Here is a 22,416-nt window from a genome sequence, read left to right on the forward strand (position 1 = left end):
AACTGCCAATCTTATTCATCTTTATTAATGTAGTCTTTGCATTTCCAACATCATGACTTTGATCAAAACTACCAGCATTCTCCTACTCTTCCAGTCTTGAAATTCTGAAGTCATCTTTGACCCCCTACCTTTTCAAGGCTTGAATGTTTTTGTTTTATTGGTTTTTTTTCCTTCAGACTTCTTTTTTTTTTTTCTTTTTAGTTCCCTTGCCTTCCCAATGCCACTAGACTGTTTTGCCTCTAACATAAATAAATACCTCAATCAGCCTTCTTGCTGCAGGCTTTCTATTTTACTCTCTTCCGTTTGCTTTTGCCAGATTTCTATTAGTGATACTTCTTTTTTCTAACTTCTTTTCTCTGGTTAACGTGTTTTCATATTGCCTATAGGAGAAAGCCTATTCTGTTACATTGGCCTACGTTACTACACCTTTGCAAACACTGTCATCACTGTAGCTTTATTGTAAATAAATCTTAAAATCCTCCAACTTCATTCTTCTTATTCAAAGCTGTTTTAGTTATTCTAGTTCTTTTGTTCTTCTGTATAAGTCTTACAGTCAGTTTTCTACATCTACAAAATTCTGCCAGGATTTTGATCGGTATTGCATTAAATATGTAGGTCAATTTGGTGAGAATAGACATCTTACGTTGAATCTTCCAATCACAGAGCATGGTATGTCTCTACTTAGGTCTTTTATGACTTCTTTCAATAGTGTTTTATAGTTTTCAGCATCTTGTACATATTTTATTAGATTTAGTGCCTAAGTATTTATATTTTTGGAGTTATTATAAATGGCACTGGTTTTTAAAATTTTGGCTTCCAATTATACATTGCTAATATATAGAAATATAATTAATTTTTTCCTCAATTAAGAAATTGTGGGAAAATACATAACATAAAATTGATCATCTTAATCATTTTTCAGTGAACAGTTAGGTATGTATTAAGTACATTCAAATTATTGTGCAACCATCAATATCATTCATCTCCAGAACTCTCTCCTCTTTTGTTTTTAAGACAATTTTTAAAGAGCTGTTAACAGTTCACAGCATTTAAGTTTCCTCCATATCTTTTCATGGCTTGATAGCTCATTTCCTTTTAGCACTGAATAATATTCCATTGTCTGGATGTACCACAGTTTATTTATCCATTTACCTACTATAAAAGACATCTTGGTTGCTTCCCAGTTTTGGCAGTTATGAATAAAGCTGATGTAAACATCTGTGTGCGGTTTTTTTGTGGGCGCATAAGTTTTCAACTACACTGGGTAAATACCAAGGAGTGTAATTGCTGGATCATATGGTAAGAATCTGTTTAGTTTTGTAAGAGACCACCAAACTGTCTTCAAACGTGGCTGTACCATTTCATATTCCCACCAGCAATGAATGAGAGTTTCTGTTGCTCCACATCCTTTTCAGCATTTGCTATTGTCACTGTTCCAGATTTTGGCCATTCTAGTAGACGTGTAGTGGTGTCTCATTTTAATTTGCATTTCCCTGAAGACATATGATGTGGAGCATCTTTTTATATGCTTATTTGCCATCTGTATAACTTCTTTGGTGAGGTGTCTGTTAAGGTCTTTGTCCCATTTTAAAATTGGGTTGTTTGTTTTCTTTTTTTATTTGTTTGTTTGTTTTCTTATTGTTGAGTTTTAAGAGTTCTTTGTATATTTTGGACAATAGTCTTTTACCAGATGTGTCTAGCAAATATTTTTTCCCATATTGTAGTTTGTATTATCATTCTCTTGACATTGTTTTTTTTTCAATATTCAAATTTTTATTATGTGCTTGATGAAAAATTAAAGAACACATTGCTTAGTGTTACCCATAATTTTTTTCACACACACTGTATTTTATTTTTACAAGAGATAAATAAACTGACACCAAGCATTGTAAATGGATGACCACAACAATAGCAACAATGATTGCAATTACCAAACATGAAACACACTCATACTATTAACATTGTCTTTTGCAGAGCAGAACTTTTTAATTTTAATGAAGTCTAGCTTGTTCTGTTTTTTGTTTTTTTTTTTTCGTGGATTATGCCTTTGGTGTGGTATCTAAAATGGCATCACCATAGCCAAGTCATCTAGGTTTTCTCCTTTGTTATTTCCTATGAGATTTATAGTTTTGCATTTTATATTTAGGTGTGTGATCCTTTTTGAGTTAATTTTTGTGAAGGGTGGAAGGTCTGTATTCTGCTCGTTTTGGATGGCATGTCCTATAAATATCTGTTAAGTCCATCTGGTCTAATGTGTCATTTAAGGCTTCTGTTTCTTTACTCACTTTCTGTCTGCATGATCAATCCATTGATGTAAGTGGGGTATTAAAGTCTTCTACCATTATTGTGTTACTGTCAATTTCTCTGTTAATATTTGCTTTTTATATTTAAGTGCTCTTATATTAAGTGCATATATGTTTATTTATGTTATATCTTCTGCTTGGATCAACCCCTTTATCATTATATAACGCAGTTCTTTCTCTTTTATTACAGACTTTGTTTTAAAGTCTATTTTGACTGATATGGGTATAGCTACCCCAGCTTTTTTTGTTTTTTTCCATTTGCATGTGTTGCCTTTTTCCATTCCTTCACTTTCAGTCTATCTGTGTCTTTAGCTCTGAAGTGACTCTTCTGTAGGCAACATATAGATGGGTCTTGATTTTTTTTTAAATCCAATTGGCTACCCTGTGTTTTTTGATTAGAGAATTTACTCCATTGACATTTAAAGTAATTATTGATAAGTATGTACTTATATCCATTTTGTTATTCGTTTTCTGGTTGTTTTTATGGTTCTTCTCTATTCTTTTCTTCTTCTTCTAGTCCACTCCCTCGTGGCTTGATGATTTTCTTTAATGTTACATTTAGGTTCCTTTCTTTTTATTTTTTGTGTATCTATTGTAGGTTTTTAATTTATGGTTACCTTGATGTTCATATATATATATTGACCTATAACTATATCTACTTGTTTAAAATGATAGTCATTTAAGTTCAAACACATGCAGGGATTCAGGGTCTTCCTACTCCACCATCTTGACTCTGTCTCTCAAGCCTGAGTTTTATTGTTATTTGTTAGCAGTTCTAAATGATACCAGTAATAGTATGCTCCTTCATGAAAAAAATATTTTGTTAATCTGTTTGAAACAACTGCTGCCATTACTGTTAAGTATTACACATATGTATATAAATTTAAATTAGCATGTGTTATTAAAGAAGCATTAATAAAGAGTACATTCTGTTTAGAAGTTTATTCAGAGAACTTCCATTTAACAGTTGCTCTAGACGCATGTGAATTCAGCTATTTGTACTCATTTTAAGAATAAGCTTATATAGAGATATACCATGTTCTTGGATTGGAAGAATCAACATTGTGAAAATGACTCTACTACTCAAAGCAGTCTACAGATTCAACGCAATCCCTATCAAACTACCACTGGCATTTTTCACAAAACTAGAACAAAAAATTTCACAATTTGTATGGAAACACAAAAGACCCTGAATAGCCAAAGCAATCTTGAGAAAGATAAACGTAGCTGGAGGAATCATGCTCCCTGACTTCAGACTATACTACAAAGCTACAGTAAACAAGACAGTATGGTACTGGCACAAAAACAGAAAGATAGATCAATGCAAGAGGATAGAAAGCTCAGAGATAAACCCACGCACATATGGTCACCTTATCTTTGATAAAGGAGGCAGGAATGTACAGTGGAGAAAGGACAGCCTCTTCAATAAGTGGTGCTGGGAAAACTGGACAGGTACATGTAAAAGTATGAGATTAGAACACTCCCTAACACCATACACAAAAATAAGCTCAAAATGGATTAAAGACCTAAATGTAAGGCCAGACACTATAAAACTCTTAGAAGACAACATAGGCAGAACATTCTATGACATAAATCACAGCAAGATCCTTTTTGACCCACCTCCTAGAGAAATGGAAGTAAAAACAAATGGGATCTAATGAAACTTAAAAGCTTTTTCACAGCAAAGGAAACCATAAACAAGACCAAAAGACAACCCCCAGAATGGGAGAAAATATTTGCAAATGAAGCAACTGACAAAGGATTCATCTCCAGAATTTACAAGCAGCTCATGCAGCTCAATAACAAAAAAACAAACAATCCAATCCAAAAATGGGCAGAAGACCCAAACAGACATTTCTCCAAAGAAGATATAAGATTGGCAACAAACACATGAAAGAATGCTCAACATCATTAATCATTAGAGAAGTGCAAATCAAAACTACAATGTGATATCATCTCACATCAGTCAGAATGGCCATCATCAAAACATCTAGAAACAATAAATGCTGGAGAGGGTGTAGAGAAAAGGGAAAACTCTTGTACTGTTGGTAGGAATATAAATTGATACAGCCACTATGGAGAACAGTATGGAGGTTCCTTAAAAAACTACAAATAGAACTACCATACGACCCATTAATCCCACTACTGGGCATATACCCTGAAAAAACCATAATTCAAAAAGAGTCATGTACCACAATGTTCATTGCAGCTCTATTCATAATAGCCAGGACATGGAAGCAATCTAAGTGTCCATCAACAGATGAATGGATAAAGAAGATGTGGCACATATATACAATGGAATATTACTCAGCCATAAAAAGAAAAGAGATTGAGTTATTTGTAGTGAGGTGGATGGACCTAGAGTCTGTCATACAGAGTGAAGTAAGTCAAAAAGAGAAAAACAAGTACTGTATGCTAACACATATATATGGAATCTAAGGGGAAAAAAAGGTCATGAAGAACCTAGGGGTAAGACGGGAATAAAGACACAGACCTACTAGAGAATGGACTTGAGGATATGGGGAGGGGGAAAGTTAAGCTGGGACAAAGTGAGAGAGTGGCATGGACATATATACACTACCAAACATAAAATAGATAGCTAGTGGGAAGCAGCTGCATAGCACAGGGAGATCAGCTCATTGGTTTGTGACCACCTAGAGGGGTGGGATAGGGAGGGTTGGAGGGAGGGAGACACAAGAGGGAGGAGATATGGGAACATACGTATATGTATAACTGACTCACTTTGTTATAAAGCAGAAACTAACACACCATTGTAAAGCAATTATACTCCAATAAAGATGTTAAAAAAAAAGAATAAGCTTATAAAAGTTTGAAATTACTCAGATTGAAGTTTTGTCTCCAATCCCATTGGTATTACATATTCTTATATTTAAATGTTAGATTAAAAATTAATAATGAGAACACATTGACTAAAAAGACAGGGAGAATTTAAGTTACTTTAATTATATCATTGTATGGGAATCACCTGAAAATTCTATCTGTGTTTAAAATTTACAAAAATGAAATAGCATGCTAATTGCAAGGTAGGATATTTTTGTTTGCAAAGTGTATGTTTTAGTTCTTCCATCAGCTATAGCAAAGATGTTGATGACTCTGGTTATAGGTCTATTGAATATAAGTGTAAAAAAAGATAAAAATTTGGAAAAGCATTGGCAAATTTGTACAAGTTGAGTCATAAGAACAGAAACTAATATTAATTATTTATTATGGTGACAGAAATGTAAATGTATATTCTTTTAAACATATAAAAATGTGGTTAAAAACATTAATCTGTTGCTTTTTCATTTTTATGCTATAATATTTTATTTTTTACTGACATAATGTGAAATTAAAGAAAATTTTTATTGCTTGTATTCTTTTCTGACCATTGTTATTATTATTTTATTTTGTGATTATTACTGAGAGTACTTCTATCATATAGAGGAGGCATTGTTAAGAAATTTTCAACTCCATCTGTCAAATAAGCTTGTTATGCCACTGACCCTGACTACCTTACAAAACAGCAATTCTAATCTATTTCTAGGTGAAAACCTAGGAATAGAAAATGATTGCACATGTCCACTGAAAGACAAATTCATAGCTAGCTTATTTACAACCAAACCCTGGAAACAACTCAAAAGTCTATCAACAGGAGAATGGATAAACTGCGGTGTTTAAGAAAACAATGGACTTCTATACAACAGAAAGTTGATTAAACTAATGGTACACAATGACATGGATGAATATAAAATATTATGTTGAGTAAAATAAGCCAGATACAAGAGTACTTCCCATATTATTTCATTTATAAAAACAGGCAACAATGCTGTGATAAAAAAATCTACATTAATAAAACATTAATGTAGTATAAAAATAATAGCTTAATTTTGCTCTTGATGAACACTATTTTCTCCTGACTGTGTTTAGTTCATACTCTTGTTTTCTTTCAGGTGTAGCTAAAGAAAAAGTGAAAGACTGAATCTGTTTTCCATTAGACTCTGCTTGGACAAATGGCTATCAGATTCCTCTTGCAGAGCATCCTGTATCCATCTGCCTGTCTCCTGAGACATGTTCCTTAAAATTTCTTATGATCATACTTTGTATACATTATTGTTTTTTTGTTTTTTTTTTTTTTTTTGCGTTATGTGGGCCTCTCACTGTCGTGGCCTCTCTCGTTGCGGAGCACAGGCTCCGGACGTGCTGGCTCAGTGGCCATGGCTTATGGGTCTAGCTGCTCCGCGGCATGTGGGATCTTCCCGGACCGGGGCACGAACCCGTGTCCCCTGCATCGGCAGGCGGAATCTCAACCACTGCGCCACCAGAGAAGCCCTACATTATTGTTTTAAATGATGAGCCAGTGAATGAGTTTATGACAGTTTAGCAAGGCTGCTACTATTCCTAATAACCATCAGTGACTGTGAGTTGAATATGTATGAAGTGACAGAGCATAGGGCTCGGCATATGGTAAGTGCTTAAATAAATAAATTCTTGATAAAGGAACAATATAGTCCTAGTTGTTTTAAATACACTGATGTAAGATTTATACACAGTATTACCATTTTCCTCATATGGATATTCTTTTATTGTTTTTGGAGGTCTGACACAACTGTCTCTATGGTAGCAAATATGAACTTGGTGTTTGCTCTCTAAAAACAAATGCATTAATGAAGAAATTGTACATGACACCAATTTTTTCAAATTTCCAAAAGATAATTAGTTTGAGAAGACTGGCTACACACATCCATTCAGTTTATAAAAAGCTAACTGCAATTCTTTCCTAACAAATATTTCTCTTGCCTTCCTAGAGTCCCGTATTTCAGCAGGTGTTTTATTTATATTGGCAAGTTCTCCATTTTTGTCTATATTAGAGTATAGTATAATCAATCCATTAAATATCATTAAGCTATCACAAAATGTCTGCTAGGTACATAATTTATATAATTGGAGTAAATGGCCTCTATGCAACATTTATAACAGGTCACTAAAGCAGAAGAGGAGCCAATGTTACAGAGATTTTTTCACATGAGATTGTCATTCTCAAACCTCGGTGAGCATGAGGCCACAGGTATTGGCAGACAATAGCCAATATTTAATAATAAATTAAATTGAGTATAATCTATAAAAATATTGAATTACCAGTTTACCCCTGAAACGAATATAATAATGTAACAACTATACTTCAATAAAATAAATAAATATAATCCCTATAGGTTTTTCCCTTTCAGGTGATGTGTCTCATTTACTCCACAAAAATCACTATTTTCTGGTCTCTGTGCCAACCTGCAGGTGGCATGAGCTAGATGTAAAAGCTGTTTTATGTAAAAAGTTAAACTGTCATTGTCACAAATTAACAATATCTCAATTTTGCTCACCCCAAATACCATTCCCTAACAAAAGAGCTTAGCTGCTTTACTTATAAACAACTAGAATAACTAACACAAATAGTTAAACTTAATATTTAAGGAGCCCTTTCTACCTGTGAAGTACAGCACTAAGTCTTGTTGTTTGTCCTCTCATTTGATTCTTGTAACAGTCTTGTAAGTGCACATTATTTACTTTCTTTCAAAATGAGGAAATCAAGGCTTAGGTAATTTAAGTTATTGATCATAGTTTTAGAGGCAAAGCCAGTTTTGATCCCAAGTCTGTCTTTCCAAAGTCTATGCTCTTAATCAACTTCATTACTCTTTCTTTCCATGTCTAGAAGTAGACTATCACATTTTAGTGAATTCATACCCATTGTGAACCTTGACGACATAAACATAGTTTCAATTGTTACAGCTAACTTTATGATATAGTGCAATATTAGGCACAGAACATCTCCCATCTTTATTCTTTTTGTAAAATTCTTTTGACATAAAAAAATCAATTTGATTCCTGATGAATTAGAATTTACTAATCAAACTACCTCCCAATTATTTTGTTTGAGATTGCATATAATTTATATATTAATTTGGTAAAATTAACAACTTTACTAGATTTCAAGTCTTCCTAAGACTTGAAATGATTAATTTTCATACATTAAACAAATTTTTATGCCTTTCAGTAGATTTACATTTCTGACAAATACATTAGATCGGACATATTTCTTACTAAGTTTAATCATAAATATAGATAAATACAATTATGTGAATATGTGTGTATATATATATATATATATATATATATATATACACACACACACATATATATTTATACACAGTTGAACCCTGAACAATGTTGGGGTTACGAGTGATGACCCTCCGCTCAGTTGAAAACCCAGTACAACATATAGTTGGCCCTCTAAATACATGGTTCCTCAGTAACAATGGTTCTGCATCCAAGGATCTGACCAACAGCAGGTTATGTAGTACTGTAGAAGTTAATGCTGAAAAAAATCTGAGTATAAGTGGACCTGTGCAGTCAAACCTGTGTTGTTCAAGGGTAACGGTATTATACATTTCTTTTTGGTAATATAAAGTTTGGTAAATTAGTAACTTCAAAATTTGTATTGTAAAACAGTACAATTTTCCAAGAGGCCCATTGATTTGTTGAAAGAAAATCCTTAATATCATGAACATATTTGGAAAAATTATCTTTAACTCTATAATTTTATAATTATAGATTTTTACAAAATTGATGTAGCCAGAGAGACAACCCCAATGTTCTTCAAACTAAGAACATAGGAGAGGAGAGGAGCTTCAAGATGGCGGAAGAGTAAGATACAGAGATCACCTTCCTCCCCACAAATAAATCAGAAATACATCTACATGTGGAATAACTCCTACAGAACACCTACTGAACGCTGGCAGAAGACCTCAGTCCTCCCAAAAAGCAAGAAACTCCCCACGTACCTGGGTAGGGCAAAAGAAGAAATAAAAAACAGAGACAAAAGAATAGGGACAGGATCTGCATCAGTGGAGGGAGCCGTGAAGGAGTAAAGGTTTCCACACACTAGGAAGCTCCTTCAAGGGCAGAGATTGCAGGTGGTGGAGGGGGGAGCTTCGGAGCCACGGAGGAGAGCACAGCAACAGGGGTGGGGAGGGCAAAGCGGAGAGGTTCCCGCACAGAGGATCGGTGCCGACCAGCACTCACCAGCCCGAGAGGCTTGTTTGCTCACCTGCCGGGACGGGCGGGGCTGGGAGCTGAGGCTCGGGCTTCGGTCAGATCCCAGGGAGAGGACTGGGGTTGGCTGTGTGAACACAGGCTGAAGGGGGCTAGTGAGCCACAGCTAGCCGGGAGGGAGTCCGGGAAAAAGTCTGGAGCTGCTGAAGAGGTAAGAGACTTTTTCTTGCCTCTCTGTTTCCTGGTGCGTGAGGAGAGGGGATTAAGAGCGCTACTTAAAGGAGCTCCAGAGATGGGCACAAGCCGCGGCTATCAGCGCGGACCCCAGAGATGGGTATGAGATGCTAAGGCTGCTGCTGCCGCCACCAAGAAGCCTGTGAGCAAGCACAGGTCACTATCCACATCTCCCCTCCTGGGAGCCTGTGCAGCCCGCCACTGCCAGGGTCCCGTGATACAGGGACAACTTCCCTGGGAGAACGCACAGTGTGCCTCAGGCTGTTGCAACGTCCCGCCGGCCTCTGCCCCTGTAGGCTCACCCCACATCTGTACCCCTCCCTCCCCCCGGCCTGAGTGAGCCAGAGTCCCCGAATCAGCTGCTCCTTTAACCCCGTCCTGTCTGAGTGAAGAACAGACGTCCTCAGGTGACCTACACGCAGAGGTGGGTCCAAATCCAAAGCTGAACCCAGGAGCTGTGCGAACAAAGAAGAGAAAGGGAAATCTCTCCCAGCAGCCTCAGGAGCAGTGGATTAAATCTCCACAATCAACTTGATGTACCCTGCATCTGTGGAATACCTGAATAGACAACGAATCATCCCAAATTTAGGCGGTGGACTTTGGGAGCAACGATATATATTTTTTTTCCTTTTTCTCTTTTTGTGAGTGTGTATGTGTATGCTTCTGTGTGTGATTTGGTCTGTATAGCTTTATTTTTACCATTTGTCCTATAGCTTTATTTTTACCATTTGTCTGTCCCTCTTTTTTTGGTTTGTTTGTTTGTTTTAGTATAGTTTTCAGCGCTTGTTATCATTGGTGGATTTGATTTTTGGTTTGATTGCGCTCTTCCTTTTTTTATTACTTAAAAATATTTTTAATAATTCATTTTATTTTAATAACTTTATTTTATTTTCTTCCTTCTTTCTTTCTTTTTTTCCCCTCCCCTTTATTCTGAGCCATGTGGAAGACAGGCTTTTGGTGCTCCAGCCAGGCATCAAGGCTGTGCCTCTGAGGTGGGAGAGCCAACTTCAGGACATTGGTCCACAAGAGACCTCCCAGCTCCACATAATATCAAATGGTCAAAATCTCCAAGAGGTCACCATCTCAACGCCAAGACCCAGCTGCACTCATCGACCAGCCAGCTACAGTGCTGGAAACCCTATGCCAAACAACTAGCAAGACAGGAACACAACCCCACCCATAAGCAGAGAGGCTGCCTAAAATCACAATAAGGCCACAGACACGACAAAACACCCCACCAGACATGGACCTGCCTACCAGAAAGACAAGATCCAGCCTCATCCACCAGAACCAGAACACAGGCACTAGTCTCCTCCACCAGGAAGCCTACACAACACACTGAACCAACCTTAGCCACTGGGGGCAGACACCAACAACAGGAACTACGAACCTGCAACCTGCGAAACAGAGATCCCAAACACAGTAAGTTAAGCAAAATGAGAGGACAGAGCAAGACACAGCAGATGAAGGAGCAAGGTAAAAACCCACCAGACCTAACAAATGAAGAGGAAATAGGCAGTCTACCTGAAAAAGAATTCAGAATAATGATAGTAAAGATGATACAAAATCTTGGCAATACAATGGAGAAAATACAAGAAACGTTTTACAAGGACTTAGAAGAACTAAACAGCAAACAAACAATGATGAACAACACAATAAATGAAATTAAAAATTCTCTAGAAGGGATTAACAGCAGAATAACTCAGGCAGAAGAACAGATAAGTGACCTGGAAGATAAAATAATGGAAACAACTACTGCAGAGAAGAATAAAAAAAAAAGAAAAGAAAAGAATTGAGGACAGTCTCATAGAACTCTGGGACAACATTAAACACACCAACATTCAAATTATAGGGGACCCAGCAGAGGAGAAAAAGAAAGTGACTGAGAGAATATTTGAAGAGATTATAGTGGAAAACATTCCTAATATAGGAAAAGAAATAGTTAATCAAGTCCAGGAAGCACAGAGAGTTATATACAGGATAAATCCAAGGAGAAAAATGCTAAAACACATATTGATCAAACTATCAAAAATTAAAAACAAATAAAAAATATTAAAAGCAGCAAGGGAGAAGATGGCGGAAGAGTAAGACGCGGAGATCACGTTCCTCCCCACAGATACACCAGAAATACATCTACGCATGGAACAACTCCTACAGAGCATCTACTGAACGCTGGCAGAAGACCTCAGACCTCCCAAAAGGCAAGAAACCCCCCACGTACCTGGGTAGGGCAAAAGAAAAAACTAAACAGAGACAAAAGGATAGGGACGGGTCCTGCACCAGCGGGAGAGAGCTGTGAAGGAGGAAAAGTGTCCACACACTAGGAAGCCCCTTCGCGGGTGGAGGCTTCGGGAGGCGGAGTGGGGGAGCTTGGGAGCCGCGGAGGAGAGCACAGCAACAGGGGTGCGGAGGGCAAAGCGGACAGATTCCAGCGCAGAGGATCGGGCCGACCGGAACTCGCCAGCCGAGAGGCTTGTCTGCTCGCCCGCCGGGGCGGGCGGGACTGGGAGCTGAGGCTCCGGCTTTTGTCGGAGCGCCGGGAGAGGACTGAGGTTGGCGGCGTGAACACAGCCTGCAGGGCGTTAGTGCGCCGCGGCTGGCCGGGAGAGAGTCCGGGGAGAAGTCTGGATCTGCCGAAGAGGCAAGAGACTTTTACGTCCCTCTTTGTTTCCTGGTGCACGAGGAGAGGGGATTAAGAACGCTGCTTGAGAGAGCTCCAGGGACGGGCGCGAGCCGCGGCTAAAAGTGCGGAGCCCAGAGACAGACATGAGACGCTAGGGCCGCTGCTGCCGCCACCGGGAGGCCTGTGTGCGAACACAGGTCACTAGCCACACGCCCTTCCGGGGAGCCCGTGCAGCCCGCCACTGCCAGGGTCCCGGGATCCAGGGACAACTTCCCCGGGAGAACGCACAGGCGCGCCTCAGGCTGCAACTTCTCGCCGGCCTCTGCGGCCGCAGGCCCGCCCCACACTCCGTGCCCCTCCCTACCCCCGGGCCTGAGTGAGCCAGAGCCTCCGAATCAGCGGCTCCTTTAACCCCGTCCTGTCTGAGCAAAGAACAGACGCCCTCCGGCGACCTAGACCTACACGCACAGGCGGGGCTAAATCCAAAGCTGAGCCCCTGGGAGCTGTGAGAACAAAGAAGAGAAAGGGAAATCTCTCCCAGCAGCCTCAGAAGCAGCGGATTAAAGCTCCACAATCAACTTGATGTTCCCTGCATCTGTGGAATACCTGAATAGACAACCAATCATCCCAAATTAAGGAGCCCTGTGGATGAAAGGCTCTTGGTGCTGTAGCCAGGAGTCAGTGCTGTGCCTCTGAGGTGGGAGAGCCAACTTCAGGACACTGATCCACAAGAGACCTCCCAGCTGCACATAATATCAAACAGCAAAAATTTCCGAGAGATCTCCATCTCAACGCCAGCACCCAGCTTCACTCAACGACCAGCAACCTACAGTGCTGGACATCCTATGCCAAACAACTAGCAAGACAGGAACACAACCCCACCCATTAGCAGAGAGGCGGCCCAAAATCATAATAAGTCTACAGACACCCCCAAACACACCACCAGACGTGGACCTGCCCACCAGAAAGACAAGATCTAGCCTCATCCACCAGAACACAGGCACTAGTACCCTCCACCAGGAAGCCTACACAACCCACTGAACCAACCTTAGCCACTGGGGACAGACACAAAAAACAACAGGAACTACGAACCTTCAGCCTGCAAAAAAGGAGACCCCAAACACAGTAGGATAAGCAAAATGAAAAGACAGAAAAACACACCGCAGATGAAGGAGCAAGATAAAAACCCATCAGACCTAACAAATGAAGAGGAAATAGGCAGTCTACCTGAAAAAGAATTCAAAATAATGATAGTAAGGTTGATCCGAAATCTTGGAGATAGAATGGACAATAGAATGGACAAAATGCAAGAATCAGTTAACAAGGACCTAGAAGAACTAAAGATGAAACAAGCAACGATGAACAACACAATAAATGAAATTAAAAGTACTCTAGATGGGATCAATAGCAGAATAACTGAGGCAGAAGAACGGATAAGTGACCTGGAAGATAAAATAGTGGAAATAACTACTGCAGAGCAGAATAAAGAAAAAAGAATGAAAAGAACTGAGGACAGTCTCAGAGACCTCTGGGACAACATTAAACGTACCAACATTCGAATTATAGGGGTTCCAGAAGAAGAAGAGAAAAAGAAAGGGACTGAGAAAATATTTGAAGAGATTATAGTTGAAAACTTCCCTAATATGGGAAAGGAAATAGTTAATCAAGTCCAGGAAGCACAGAGAGTCCCATACAGGATAAATCCAAGGAGAAATACGCCAAGACACATATTAATCAAACTGTCAAAAATTAAATACAAAGAAAACATATTAAAAGCAGCAAGGGAAAAACAACAAATAACACACAAGGGAATCCCCATAAGGTTAACAGCTGATCTTTCAGCAGAAACTCTGCAAGCCAGAAGGGAGTGGCAGGACATATTGAAAGTGTTGAAGGAGAAAAACCTGCAACCAAGATTACTCTACCCAGCAAGGATCTCATTCAGATTTGATGGAGAAATTAAAACCTTTAGAGACAAGCAAAAGCTGAGAGAGTTCAGCACCACCAAACCAGCTCTACACCAACTGCTAAAGGAACTTCTCTAGGCAAGAAACACAAAAGAAGGAAAAGACCTACAATAACAAACCCAAAACAATTAAGAAAATGGGAATGGGAACACACATATCGATAATTACCTTAAATGTAAATGGACTAAATGCTCCCACCAAAAGACACAGATTGGCTGAATGGATACAAAAACAAGACCCATATATTTGCTGTCTGCAAGAGACCCGTATGCTAACACATATATATGGAATTTAAGAAAAAAAAAAAAATGTCATGAAAAACCTAGGGGTGAAACAGGAATAAAGACACAGACTTACTAGAGAATGGACTTGAGGCTATGGGGAGGGGGAAGGGTAAACGGTGACAAAGCAATAAAGAGGCATGGACATGTATACACTACCAAACGTAAGGTAGATAGCTAGTGGGAAGCAGCCGCATAGCACAGGGAGATCAGCTCGGTGCTGTGTGACCGCCTGGAGGGGTGGGATAGGGAGGGTGGGAGGGAGGGTGACGCAAGCGGGAAGAGATATGGGAACATATGTATATATATAACTGATTCATTTTGTTGTGAAGCTGAAACTAACATACCATTGTAAAGCAATTATGCTCCAATAAAGATGTTTTTAAAAAAAAAAAAAAAAAAGAAAAAAAAAAATAAAATAAAAGCAGCAAGGGAAAAATAACAAATAACATACAAGGGAATCCCCATAAGATTAACAGCTGATCTCTCAGCAGAAACTCTGCAAGCCAGAAGGGAGTGGCAGGACATATTAAAAGTGATGAAAGGGAAAAACCTACAAGTAGGATTACTCTACCAAGCAAGGATCTCATTCAGATTTGACAGAGAAATTAAAACCCTTACAGACAAGAAAAAGCTAAGAGAATTGAGCACCACCAAACCAGCTTTACAACAAATGCTAAAGGAACTTCTCTAGGCAGGAAACACAAAAGGAAGAAAAGACCTACAATAAGATACCCCAAACAATTAAGAAAATGATAATAGGAGCATACACATTGATAATTACCTTAAATGTTAATGGATTACATGCTCCAAACAAAAGACATAAACTGGCTGAATGGATACAAAAACAAGACCTGTATATATGCTGTCTACAGAGACCCTCTTCAGACCTAGGGACACATACAGACTGAAAGTGAGGGGATGGAAAAAGATATTCCATGTAAATGCAAATCAAAGAAAGCTGGAGTAGCAATTCTCATATCAGACAAAATAGACTTTAAAACAAAGACTATTACAAGAGACAAAAAAGGACACTACATAATGATCAAGGGATCAATCCAAGAAGAAGATACAAAAATTGTAAATATTTATGTGCCCAACATAGGAGCAGCTCAATTCATAAGGCAAACGCTAACATCCATAAAAGGGGAAATCGACAGTAACACAATCAGAGTAGGGGATTTTAGCACTCCACTTTCACCAATGGACAGATCATCCAAAATGAAAATTGATAAGGAAAAACAAGCTTTACATGATACATTAAACAAGATGGACTTAATTGATATTTATAGGACATTCCATCCAAAAACAACAGAATACACTTTCTTCTCAAGTGCTTATGGAACATTCTCCAGGATAGATCATATCTTGGGTCACAAATCAAGACTTGCTAAATTTAAGATAATTGAAATCGTATCAAATATCTTTTCTGACCACAATGCTATGAGAGTAGATATCAATTACAGGAAAAAATCTGTAAGAAATACAAACACATGGAGGCTAAACAACACACTACTTAATAACCAAGAGATGACTGAAGAAATCAAAGAGGAAATCAAAAAATACCTAGAAACAAATGACAATGAAAACACAATGACCCAAAACCTATGGGATGCAGCAAAAGCAGTTCTAAGAGGGAAGTTTATAGCAATACAATGCTACCTTAAGAAACAAGAAACATCTCAAATAAACAACCTAAGCTTACACGTAAAGCAATTAGAGAAAGAAGAATAAAAAACCCCAGAGGTAGCCGAAGGAAAGAAATCATAAAGATCAGACCAGAAAGAAATGAAGGAAACTATAGCAAAGATCAATAAAACTAAAAACTTGTTCTTTGAGAAGATAAACAAAATTGATAAACCATTAGCCAGACCCATCAAGAAAAAAAAGGACAGGCTTCCCTGGTGATGCAGTGGTTGAGAGTCTGCCCGCCAATGCAGGGGACACGGGTTCGTGCCCCGGTCCGGGAAGATCCCACATGCTGCGGAGCGGCTGGACCTGTGAGCCATGGCCTCTGAGCCTGCGCGTCCGGAGCCTGTGCTCTGCAACGGGAGGGGCCACAACAGTGAGAGGCCCACGTACCACAAAAAGAAGAAAAAGGAGAAGATTCAAATCAATAGAATTAGAAATGAAAAAGGAGAAGTAACAACTGACACTGCAGAAGTACAAAGGATCATGAGAGATTACTACAAGCAACTATATGCCAATAAAATGGACAACCTGGAAGAAATGGACAAATTCTTAGAAATGCACAAACTGCCAAGACTGAAGCAGGAAGAAATAGAAAATATGAACAGACCAATCACAAGCACTGAAATTGAAACTGTGATGAAAAATCTTCCAACAAACAAAAGCCCAGGACCAGATGGCTTCACAGGCAAATTCTATCAAACATTTAGAGAAGAGCTAACACCTATCCTTCTCAAGCTCTTCCAAAATATAGCAGAGGGAGGAACACTCCCAAATGCATTCTACGAGGCCACCATCACCCTGATACCAAAACCAGACAAGGATGTCACAAAGAAAGAAAACTACAGGCCAATATCACTGATGAACATAGATGCAAAAATCCTCAACAAAATACTGGCAAACAGAATCCAACAGCACATTAAAAGGATCATACACCACGATCAAGTGGGGTTTATCCCAAAATTCAAGGATTCTCTAATATATGTAAATCAATCAATGTGATACACCATATTAACAAGTTGAAGGAGAAAAAGCATCTGATCATCTCAATAGATGCAGAGAAAGCTTTCGACACAATTCAACACCCACTTATGATAAAAACCCTCCAGAAGGTAGGCATAGAGAGAACTTACCTCAACATAATACAGGCCATATATGACAAACACACAGCCAACATCATCCTCAATGGTGAAAAACTGAAACCATATCCACTAAGATGAGGAACAAGACAAGGTTGCCCACTCTCACCACTACTATTCAACATAGTTTTGGAAGTTTTAGCAACAACAATCAGAGAAGAAAAAGAAATAAAAGGAATCCAAATCAGAAAAGAAGAAGTAAAGCTGTCACTGTTTGCAGATGACATGATACTATACATAGAGGATCCTAAAGATGCTACTAGAAAACTACTAGAGCTAATCAATGCATTGGTAAAGTAGCAGGATACAAAATTAATGCACAGAAATCTCTTGCATTCCTATAAACTAGTGAAGAAAAATCTGAAAGTGAAATTAAGAGAACACTCCCATTTACCACTGCAACAAAAAGAATAAAATATCTAGGAATAAAACTACCTAAGGAGACAAAAGACCTGTATGCAGAAAATTATAAGACACTGAAAGAAATTAAAGATGATACAAATAGATGGAGAGATATACCATGTTCTTTTATTGGAAGAATCAAAATTGTGAAAATGACTACTACCCAAAGCAATCTACAGATTCAATGCAATTCCTATCAAACTACCAGTGGATTTTGCACAGAACTAGAAGAAAAAATCTCACAATTTGTATGGAAACACAAAAGATCCCGAGTAGCCAAAGCAATCTTGAGAAAGATAAATGGAGCTGGAGAAATCAGGCTCCCTGACTTCAGACTATACTACAAAGGTACAGTAATCAAGACAGTATGATACTGGCACAAAAACAGAAATATAGATCAATGGAACAAGATAGAAAGCCCAGAGATAAATCCATGCACATATGGTCACCTTATCTTTTATAAAGGAAGCAAGAATATACAGAGGAGAAAATACAGCCTCTTAAATAAGTGGTGCTAGGAAAACTGGACAGCTATATGTAAAAGAATGAAATTAGAACACTCCCTAACATGATACACAAAAATAAACTCAAAATGGATTAAAGACCTAAATGTAAGGATAGATATTATAAAACTCTTAGAGGAAAACATAGGCAGAACACCTCATGACATAAATCACAGCAAGATCCTTTTTGACCCACGTCCTAGAGAAATGGAAATAAAAACAAAAATAAACAAATGGGACCTAATTAAACTTAAATGCTTTTGCACAGCAAAGGAAGCCATAAGCAAGACGAAAAGACAATGCTCAGAATGGGAGAAAATATTTGCAAATGAAGCAACTGACAAAGATTAATCTCCAAAATTTACATGTAGCTCATGCAGCTCAATATGAAAAAAAACCCCAACCCAATCCAAAAATGGGCAGAAGGCCTAAATAGATATTTCTCCAAAGAAGATATACAGATTGCCAACAAACACATGAAAGAATGCTCAACATCATTAAAGAAATGCAAATCAAAACTACAATGAGACATCATCTCACGGTCCAAATGGCCATCATCAAAAATCTACAAACAATAAATGCTGGAGAGGGTGTGGAGAAAAGCAAACCCTCTTGCACTGTTGGTGGGAATGTAAATTGATACAGCCACTATGGAGAACAGTATGGAGGTTCCTTAAAAAACTAAAAATAGAACTACCATATGATCCAGCAATCCCACTACTGGGCATATACCCTGAGAAAACCATAATTGAAAAAGCGTCATGTACCACAATGTTCATTGCAGCTCTATTTATAATAGCCTGGACATGGAAGCAACCTAAGTGTCCATCAACAGATGAATGGATAAAGAAGATGTGGTACATATATACAATGGAATATTGCTCAGCCATAAAAAGAAACGAAATTAAGTTATTTGTAGTGAGGTGGATGGACCTAGAGTCTGTCATACAGAATGAAGTAAGTCAGAAAGAGGAAAACAAATACCGTATGCTAACACATATATATGGAATCTAATAAATAAAAAAATGGTCATGAAAAACCTAGGGACAAGACAGGAATAAAGACAGAGACCTACTAGAGAATGGACTTGAAGTTATGGGGAGGGGGAAGGGTAAGCTGGGACAAAGTGAGAGAGTGGTATGGACATATATACACTACCAAATGTAAAATAGATAGCTAGTGGGAAGCAGCCACATAGCACAGGGAGATCAGTTTGGTGGTTTATGACCACCTAGAGGGGTGGGACAGGGAGGGTGGGAGGGAGGGAGTCGCAAGAAGGAAGAGATATGGGGATATATGTATATGTATAATGTATAACTGATTCACTTTGTTATAAAGCAGAAACTAACACACCATTGTAAAGCAGTTATACTCCAATAAAGATGTTAAAAAAAAGAAAGAAGAACATAGGAGAATATGAATGATATATTATTCAATTACAAATAATTTGTGAAAAATATGTGTAGCAGTAGCATAATCATATACATAAAACTTTCAATAAATTATATATAAAAATGTATGTAAAACAAATATATATGTAAATATACCAAGAGAGGTACATGCATTGGTTAAAGGTGAAAGAAAAAATACCCCAAAAGTTAACTGTATTTTCCAGTGATAAGTGAGATTACAGCAATTCGTTTTCTTTTTGCTTTTCTACATTTTCAATTTTTTTCTATATTTAAGCTGTAATTTTTCTACTATTAAACTGAAATTGCTTTTAGAAGAAGAAAGAAGCTATGAAAATAATAGTTGCAAATGAGTATGTTCAAAATGATATGTTGATTAACCTATAATACCCAGTAGATTGATTTATTCTCCAGGGAATCTTTTGGTAGCATTGAGGGAGATTCAATATTATCTCCACAAACAGATTTGAAGATGGGAGGATATAAATACCTTTCCTTCTAAACTGCATTTCTCAAAGAAGATTAATGAGATGAATAATTGTTTTTGACATTTTTCTTCTTGAACTTTAAGAGCTCTTCTTGAAAATTTATATTTTATGGCATCTCTGCATCTTCTTATTGGGATTGGGTGAGAATTCAATGCTTTATTTTATTGTCATTATCCTTTCTACGAAAAGTGATAGAACATATCATTTTAGTACCAAGAGTTTCTCTGGAGCTGTCAAAATATCTGAAAAAAAATTGAAATGACTTAACTACCAAATGGAATAGGCAGCAATCCTGAACTGAACAGTTAAATAAACATTATGTTCAATCCTCTGAACCCTTATGGATACAGGCTATATATTTGTAGAATGAAGATTTGAATTGGTGATATTACATATAGAGTCTGTGTGCTTAACTGTTATACTGTACTAGTTAAATAAATAGCAAAGAGGAGTCATAGACTCATAGACCGTGGGCAGATATGCCTTAGAAAATCCAGTGCACTACAGATGAGAATCTTAGAACAAGGTCATAAAGTGGTTTAGGCATTGTCATTTAGTAATTTAGAGGTGGAATTGAGACTCAAAGCTTCAGAAATTTTGTTACATTTTCTTTGCCAGGATAATGAGTTATGAAACCAATGTATTTAATAGTTTGTGTCTGTAAAGGTGGAATTTATTCTAGCCTTTACTGTACTGTCACAGAATCCAGAAAATTTTCCAACAGTGAAGAATCATAGGGTTATGGAGCTTTTAAAGGTAGTCTATGCCTTTGTCTTCAACCTGGTTCTTCTTTAGATTGTTACTTCTCTGGAGATAGGCAGAAAGAAGGAGTTCACCACATCTGCCCCTAGCCATACCTCATTATTGTATTCTAGGCAGAATGTAAAATGTAGATAATCTGCTACTTTCAGTGATATGACAGCAGTGTGCTTACTCAATGACTACTGCCAATGTTACCAGCCTCTCTTTTTGTACTTTTTAAGTCTAATATTAATCTCAAACAAATTTTCTCTTTTCCTATTCCTTATGAAGTGTGCAGAAGTGCTTTCCTCAACATAGCTTCCCTTTTTAAAGGAAAAAAAAACAAACAAAAGAGAAAAACAAATAACCCCCCCCACAAAACCTCTATGTGCATTTCTGTAGAAAATACCCCAATTCTTCTATATATTTACTGTTCAAATATTATTCTTGTCAGAACTGAATTCACAAACCCTATCTTCCTCAAATTTTCTACATTGTTTCCTTCTTTTGAATTACAATGCAGGCACTATGAGAAAATGTTTCAGGCTAGCACAGACTTGGCAGTGAAATCTTCATCTACGTTCTGCAGAGTTGGTGACTAGGATATAGAAATAAAAATTTGTGCTGGAATGACTCCCATGTGGTTGGACATGTCATAAAAGCCAGGGAACTGCGAATCCAAGTCTTACTCCCTTGCATGGTTATATACTTAGATTAGCTGTTTCTAAATGGCTAGATCCTTCTTTAGATAACCGAGGCAGGGATTTGGATGCACAGAACACATTTTATATTCAGAAATGTATACAATTTGTCACTGATAAAATGCATTGTGATGATGTGGACTTAGGTTTATCCCTCTGGGTTTCCACAGGATCTAGCCTTCTCATTTGCTTCACAGGATTATAAAATTAACAGGTACATTTGTAATTTGGGGCTCTTTTCTGCCTTACCTATCTTCATGTTAGCCATTGCCTACCAACGTGTTTCATCTTTTCTCTTCATTTGATTTGGGTGTAAACAAAATTTTAATTTTTACTATTTAAATTGAATCCAGATATTCAAAACATTAAACACTGGCTATTCTTTCCACTTTGGTGTTTTTGGAATGTTAAATTGCACGCTGACTTTGATAGTCTCACTTGTAATCTCAAAAAGGGCAGCGAAGGGGAGACGAGGGGAAAATGGCAGAAGAGTAAGACGCAGAGATCACCTTCCTCCCCACAGATACACCAGAAATACATCGACACGTGGAACAACTCCTACAGAACACCTACTGAACGTTGGCAGAAGACCTCAGACCTCCCAAAAGGCAAGAAACTCCCCACGTACCTGGGTAGGGCAAAAGAAAAAAGAAAAAACAGAGACAAAAGGATAGGGACGGGACCTGCACCAGTGGGAGGGAGCTGTGAAGGAGGAAAGGTTTCCACACACTAGGAAGCCCCTTCGCGGGCAGAGACTGCGGGTGGCGGAGGGGTAAAGCTTCAGAGCCGCGGAGGAGAGTGCAGCCACAGGGGTGCGGAGGGCAAAGCGGAGAGATTCCCGCACAGAGGATCAGGGCCGGCCGGCACTCACCAGCCAGAGAGGATTGTCTGCTCA

At 38.2% G+C, this 22,416-nt stretch overlaps 1 protein-coding gene and 1 pseudogene across 1 annotated transcript in view; one reads left to right on the plus strand and one right to left on the minus strand.

Moving 5' to 3' along the window:
* GABRR3 (gamma-aminobutyric acid type A receptor subunit rho3) overlaps positions 1–8,040 on the minus strand; it is a 62,600-nt gene extending 54,560 nt beyond the window's left edge. Inside the window, 1 exon segment of the mRNA XM_070045372.1 lies at positions 8,037–8,040. Within this exon segment, the coding sequence (XP_069901473.1) occupies positions 8,037–8,040 (4 nt within the window).
* A 494-nt stretch (positions 8,041–8,534) lies between these two features.
* LOC132597175 (POU domain, class 5, transcription factor 1-like) overlaps positions 8,535–22,416 on the plus strand; it is a 29,899-nt pseudogene continuing 16,017 nt past the window's right edge.

Source organism: Globicephala melas, chromosome 4, assembly GCF_963455315.2.
Source record: "Globicephala melas chromosome 4, mGloMel1.2, whole genome shotgun sequence".
Taxonomy (NCBI): domain Eukaryota; kingdom Metazoa; phylum Chordata; class Mammalia; order Artiodactyla; family Delphinidae; genus Globicephala; species Globicephala melas.